Consider the following 7,663-nt stretch of genomic DNA (forward strand, 5'->3'; position numbering starts at 1 on the left):
TTTTTTTTTTTTTTTTAGTTTGCGTAATTGTCATTCTTCCTATAATAGAATTTCCTTTTTTAATTCATATTTCCTCTCTGATAGTTCGAAACTTAGTAAACCTCTAGCGTTATTGAAAACTTTGTCCTGTACTGTATGTGTTTAAATTGGGGGCTTATAGATTAAAAATTAGTTTTTTCTTCTTTTTAAAATGAATGCAATAAAAAAAATTAAACATTTTCATATTTTTTCATAGTAAATTTTGAAAACTATCGACAATACTGTGAAAAATTAAGTTTAAAAATTAATTTTTGCTTAAAACGGATTTAAACGCGTAAATAAAATCATTTTAAAAAATGTATAGTACTGTGTTTATTCATCTGATGTTAATTTTTTGACTTAAATACTAATTACTAATAAATACTAACAAATTTTTGACATACATTCAAAAGCACAGTTTGCTTTTCTTGTAATAGCTATTAAATTAAATACTTCTTTGAGTAGAAACAGAAATTTATGCTGCAATTACATGAGAAAAAAAATAAAACTATAAAAACATTTAAAGTACATGATAAAGCACTTTAAATATTTCTGTTTTCCTTTTTTTTTTTACCTTTTTCATTGTCAAAAATAAATCATTTAAGTTAATAAAAAGAATTTCATTTATAAATTTTTATGTTACTTATATTTAAAAAACTAAATTTCAGGTTATAATATATTTTGTTCAAGAACTACATGCAAGAATGTTGAAGCATCTACTTAAAGTGAGTAAAATATCTATTATTTCATTAAATTTTTATAAAACAAATTAAGAAGTGAATTAGATTAAATAAATGTTATAATCTATAGAAATATAGTAAATATCTAAAACATGTTTTAAACTTAAAAATATTTTCCTTCTGATCCTCTAATAGATTTCAATTTTCAACGAAAGCTGCATATAATTTTTTTTTTCTTTTGGAAAGTGTAAGTGAAAAAAAAAAAGTTATGTGGCTGAGAGGATATTAATATCAATATTGTTGGCACATTATTTTAGGCTATTAATGTCTACATCATAGGCACATCATTATTTTAAGTTGCTGTAATGCTTAAAAGCAAAGGAGGAGTAAAATAATCTAACTGTTCAAGATTTTTCATCACTTTTGGATGGACTTTACAGAAATCTTATAATTTTCAGTGTATGCCAAAAAAAATTTATTCTTTAATACAGTAGATAGAAATTATTTTTTACTTAATTTGTTAAGACTTCTCTCAACTCAATCCAATATTATTCCAAAATAATGCTATAATTGTTTCCACAATATAAGTAAAATTGTTTCTTTTTTTCTTTTATTAGCCTCACACTTATATTTGAAAGTTAAAATTTTGTTTTAAAAAAATGAATTCTTGTTAAAAGGATAATTTTATTCACTGTTTCCCAAAAATATTTTTTAGAGAGTAATTCCATTCAATTAATTTTTTAGAAGTTAATTTTAAAATAAAGAATCAAATCAAATTTTAGAATAGAGATAAATACATTTGTGAAATACCACCATTTTATAACGTAGATTATATTATAACTAACATCGATAATTCAAAGTAAACACTATAAAATTATTGATTGAATATTTAAGCAAGAAATGTTCCACCTTATTTCCAGTTTTTTTTTCATTTTTTTTATACTATATTGTCAAATTTATTAGAAACAAAAATTAGTTATGAAAAGTATTGAATTATAAGTTTAATGCATATACTTATAATTCAATATCTTATAATTACAATTCAATTTTCAATCATTCAATTTACAATTCAATTCAATTTTACAATCATAATACTTATAATTACAATTCAATTTTCAAAAATTTACAGAATGTTCAAAACAATCTGAAAAGGACAACCCAAGTGCTTGTTCCTTAACAAAGTTTACTCTTCTAAATTTTATTCTACTTTTTAACCTCTTTTGCAACCTGCTGTAATTATTGGCAATGTTAGGGCAATATCAATTAATTTCCTGAATTTAAGATGCATCAGAGTTATATCATTGTCTTTACACTTACTAATATTAACAGAATTCTATTATCTTATACATTTGTGTTTATATTAATTAAATCTATAGACTTTTGAAGTGATAATTTTTCTTCAATGATACCAAAACACTTAGCTAGTAATTTTCCAAGGAATATTTTTACTTTTGGCAAAGTTTTTGAGAACTGAAACTCAAATCCAATGACTCAAGGTGTGGATTGGCGAATTCTGATTTTAAGGTTAAATCTTAATTACTTAAATGAAAAAAAATTGATATTTCAATTAATTATGATAAACTTACAGCGAAATCAAGTTTAAAAACTGAATGGTATATAAAAAATGCTTTTAAAAAGTAAAGAAAAATGTTCTTATATTTTTTCTCATTTTTTTAAGATATCTGATCTGTTATCTTGTATCTTATTGAATACTTTGAAAAGGTCTGATATGCTATCTATCTTCTCTTTTTTTTTTCACTGATTATTTATATAATTTTTTTCTTATGTTAATTTTGCTTTTAAGTGTATTCATATGTATTATCTTTATCAAATGTGCATATCCTGTTGAAAATAAGTATATTTTTATTAATTAAAAAGTGAATATTTTTATGAATTAAAAACAATTAGGTATAATTCTTACAATTACAGTCTAATTACACTTGGGGTATTTTCAGTTTCCATTGTCTTTTTGTAACTTAGCTTATTATTTCCATTATTTTTTTTTTTTCTTGTCTGAAAAATTGCACTTTTTTCTTTTATATTGGTTACTTCTTGTTTTTCCCACTAAAAAGTAGTCTCACTTTTTTTAAATCATAAAAATGAGAAAAACTTTTTTTTTTTTGGTGTAGTTTAGTTTTTTTATAATAACTAATAATCATAAAATGAATATAGACATCAATATAGTAGGTAAATTGAAAACTGCCAGAGCTAGGAAAAAATATTTTCAGTGAGTCTTTCTAATAATAAAATATTTGGAAAAATAAGAATTTACTCATTGTACATTGCATGTATTTTTAGATTTGCCTAGTAAGTTTGCTTACACCTGTTTATCAATAAATGTTGCTCTGGAAACAGGTGGCAAATGTTTAAAGATGATTTATGTNTTTTGCATTTTATAGAATTTTGTGTTATGTAAATCATTTCTTACATCATTAGGTAAGCTTATTTTCAAAACATGGCATTTGTGAAATAGATCAAAAATTTTATTTTAAAGTAATTTTTATTTACAATCACTTTAAAACACAAAAATATGCACTAATTTATTTATTTATTTTATATAAATTTGAATTATTAAGAGCATTGGAAGCAAAATTCCACAAATTGATAAATTCGGTTGGTTTCAGAAATTAAGTCAATGTGGTTTGTGGAGAATTGTGGTTTATAGTTGCATTATATAAATCTTCTCTTGTATGATATTTCCTTAGTGTTCAAGGTATGTCATTGTTATATTCTCAATATTTTATTTCTATTCTCTCACAGAAAAAGTTAGACGTTATTGGCCGCAATATGTTACATACATTTACTATCCCAGAAGGAAAAACATTTATCAATGGCAAATGGGTATCAGCTAAATCTGGAAAGGAATTTGATGTTAGTATTATTTGTATTTTTTAATTTACAAATTTTAAGAAACTGAATAATGTGACTTATATTATTTTTATTATTGTAAGACAATATTTTATTATGTGCTCTAATATTAGCAAAATGAAAAGTTTATTAATATTTATTAAAAAAAATATTGCTTAAAAGTTTATTAATACTTATTATTTTGTAATAAATATTAATACACTTTGTTAATTTTACTTTTTTCACTCATGTATAAATTGATGAAATGTATTATAACTTTAGAATGCTGTATTTTGTGGTAATTATCTAAAAATTTGCCATTTAACCTATTTAAAATTTTTCATACTGAAAATATTAATAAGTAAATTAAAAGGCAAACTTATACTCAAATTGCTAATCAATTTTCTGCCTGCATTTTTAAAAATAATTATATGTAATAACTGTTATCAGAAAAATCTTTTAAGAGTATATTTTTTGAACAATACTTTTTATAAGTTTATTTTCCACTCATCTAATTTTATAGTACGAAGTAAAAGTAGAATTAATAATTAAGGATTTGAAATATGGAATTAAAGATTGTAATTTATTGTAATTTTCTAAATTTGATTGCACCACAAAGGTGAAAGTACATCTTAGTTCAGAACCCCATGCAGCATCACCTACTGATGTGGTTACTTCCTCATTTTAGACATAGATCTGAAGGGGAAAGAAATTTTCTGCAAAAGTTTCGGCTCAGTGACTAACCACAAGACTTCCGATTCCATGTATTTTACGAGCACAAATATCACATTCAAAATTTGTTACAAGCTTATATTTTATGGACTCATCTAATTAATATTAGTTTAAATTTCTTTATTACTACACATTAAAAATAGCAATTTAAAATATTTTAATTGAATATCTAATTTGAAGTTTTTGGATATCTAAAAAAATTACTTTAGTAAAATATTAACTTAATTACTTTATTTAATACGTTTAAACAGTTATTTGTATAATTTAATTATGTTATTTATTTCATGTTTAATGTGAAAATTTTTTAGTTATAACTATTTTTCCATTCCTATTGATTGACCTAGATTAAAGTTAATTTATTTAATGCAAATGCCCTTGTTAATTTTAAAACAAAATAGGTTTTTAATCCTGCAAACGGAGAAGTTATTGCAAGGGTTCCTGATTGCAACACTTCTGATTTGGATGATGCAATTCATGGTGCTTCAGAAGCCTTCAAAACATGGAGCAACACTACTGCAAAGGTATTTTGTCATGCATTAATACAGTCAATTCAGTATAATTTGAAGTCAAATAACCCGATTTAATATAATAACTTCAGCTTTTAATCAAATTCTTTTCAACCTTTTATTTTTAATTCCAACCTATTCTCAATTACTCGAAGATAACCCTTTAGAACTCAGTATTTTTTTAAACACAGTAAGAATATTTCAAATATAATATATCATGCAGACCACAAGATGTCTAATTTATGCCGCACCTGTGTTGCCATACCTAATTATAGCGAATAAAATTTTAAATCTGTTTATTGTTGTAAGTGAAATGTGAAAATAGACTGTTCAATTTTTTTTTCTATATATAAATCTTCAGTCCCCATAAAACATATAAATCCTCTTCTTATAAATACCATATAAATTTTCAAGAATTAAGTTTTTGTCAATTAAGATCATTTGCTCAACTGTGCATCTTAGGATTTGTAGTGGTTGGAAGTAGCACTCTACAAGTAGCAAAACTATTGCTACTTTTTTGCAGTTTGTTGAATAGTATGCTACATTAAAAAAAAAGAAGCAGTGCAGTGAGTAGTGCAATACAAAAGAACAATAGCTTGTATCAATTCCTAGCAACTACTTTTAACAATTGGTAAAGAAACAAGGTTTAAATGGAACTAATTTTTTAAAATTTGATTGGTGCAAATCTTATGTAGATCTGTCAACAGATGTGATGAGAATGGCTGTTCATTAATAAAAATTATGCATGATCCTCCAGAACAGCAATTTTTTTTATAAAGCCTGGCTGCATTTGCTTATTTCATTGTTTTCTGGAAATCTCATAACTGAAATCACATGTATAATTAGTTTTATACATGTTTCTGTTTTCATTATTGAAGATGGCAGCTGCTTTAAAGGTTCATGATGATAGTATTCTACCTTGGCCAGCGTATAATACTTAGTTTGGTGCGATCAAGAATTTTTTTATTTTATTTCCAATGGCAAAAGAAAATGACAAACTCTTACAAAATCAGTGAACAAAAAGGTGAACAACAAGTAAGAGAAAAAAAGTCACTATCTCATTAATAGATGTCGGGCACTCCAGTAGCGCCTCACCTCAGAGTCCCCACGCAGAGCCGAGCATCTCAATAGACGGTTCCTGTCTATAAATTCATTATTCCATCATAGCGGACAATTTGGGTCAGCGAGAATGCTGATGCGACAGAGGTGGTTTGCGAGGCAATCATGGCCCACCGCAAGTCTGAATTCTGCAACAGCTTTATTTCGGGGCTTATCGGCAATACCCTGTTCTAAGCTGTTCTCTCAACTTCTTGAAGAAATACGAGAAGTGAGCAATGCTTTCCATTTCCATCGTCCAGGGATACGATGGTAGATTTGCCTCCTAGTGGTGTACCCCGGAAACGTCTCGGCGGCTAAGATATCTACCAACTTCGGCATGCAGCACATCCCGAAGCGAGCCTATCCTCGTGGGTCTCCATGTAGCCCGAGCGATCAAGAAACATGAAAATGAGAATTTTTTAGCTGCATGTAAATTTTCCCCATGAAACAAAACACTGTTGGTTTCAAAGTCGCCAACCTCTAATTTGTTGTTATTTATTTACGTCACACTAGAGCTGGACAATGGACTATAGTCAACGGTCTAGTAAGCATCCCTGAGGATGATCCGAAGACAACACAATTTTGATCCTCTGCAGAGGCGTAGCACCCCCACTTCTGTAGCCCGACAATCTGTGCACAAAGTCGAGCACTTTACGACAGAACAGTTTTACAAGGACAAATACTGCACACCCTCGGTCCCTTCGTAGACCGATCCAAGTGATCACCCACTTGCACTCTGACTGCAGCCAGTGTTGCTTGACTTTTGTGTTATACTGGGAACTTTGTCTTAACGATCAGTTCACTACGGGACCAACCTCTAATTTGAATTACACCTTTTAAATTATGATGTCTTCAAATGTGAATGTAGTACACTCGTGAAATGTTAAAAGAATATATGCATGTTATTACAATGGATAAGAACATATTTTTCTTCATTATTTTTGTTGTAATTTATTTCTCATGTGGCTTATGTAAGCATGAATCAATATATCTTAATTATTCAGCATGTTTGAATAATCTAATTTATCATTCAAAACCATTTCAAACTTTAGTCTAAATTAAGTTCAGCAACTAAGTTTGTTTTCTAAAAGTAATTTGTAGTAACTACATTTTTTTTTAGAAAAAGGTGCTGTAGTTAATTACATATGTATTAAAGTAGTTGTTGTTCACTATAGAAAAATTTAGTTCTTCTGACACCAGGAGACTTGTTTACCATCTGTGTATCCATAGTTTATGCTCAGGAATATAATAGATAAAAATATGTCTTATTTCGTGTTATGGTATGAAATTCATACTTTCTATTGCACTTTTGTTGTGATACCAATTTTCTGTATTAAGTTGTATTTATTGATTGATTAAAATGAAACAATCATAAAAATATTGTTTAATAATATATACTGGCATCATATAACTATATTGGTGTATTACAGCTGCAAAATGTAGTTTCATTTAGTTTCTATTGCAAATTATAAAAAATATAAAGTCCATAAAATAATTATTCATATAAAATTTAAAAATATATGTACATATACACTGTAATATTATGCTAAAAATAGTATTGGTAAGAAAAAAAATTAAAAAAAACTGTTTGAACTCAAAAACAAATGTTACTCAATATTTATTGTGTTTGTGTGCATTACATTAAAAAGTGATACCAATTATTTATAAATATAACATCAAATAAAATCTATTTATCAATCAAATATAAAATTGGTGATGAAAACATAATTACTCCATTTATTTTCTACTGTTAAGTAAAGAAAAAATATGTTAATTCAGCAT

The 7,663-nt window shown here is 26.5% G+C and overlaps 1 protein-coding gene across 1 annotated transcript; it reads left to right on the plus strand.

The window, feature by feature from the left end:
• Positions 1-53: 53 nt before the first annotated feature.
• On the plus strand, positions 54-4,798 carry LOC122273080 (malonate-semialdehyde dehydrogenase 2-like; the record flags this gene model as incomplete). The annotated part of the gene is made up of 4 exons (XM_043057144.2): positions 54-133; positions 687-743; positions 3,459-3,569; positions 4,676-4,798. Coding segments are annotated over exons 2-4 (255 nt in total), but the record flags the coding sequence as incomplete, so codon positions are not given.
• Positions 4,799-7,663: the final 2,865 nt, after the last annotated feature.

Source organism: Parasteatoda tepidariorum, unplaced genomic scaffold (assembly GCF_043381705.1).
Source record: "Parasteatoda tepidariorum isolate YZ-2023 unplaced genomic scaffold, CAS_Ptep_4.0 HiC_scaffold_1807, whole genome shotgun sequence".
NCBI lineage: Eukaryota > Metazoa > Arthropoda > Arachnida > Araneae > Theridiidae > Parasteatoda > Parasteatoda tepidariorum.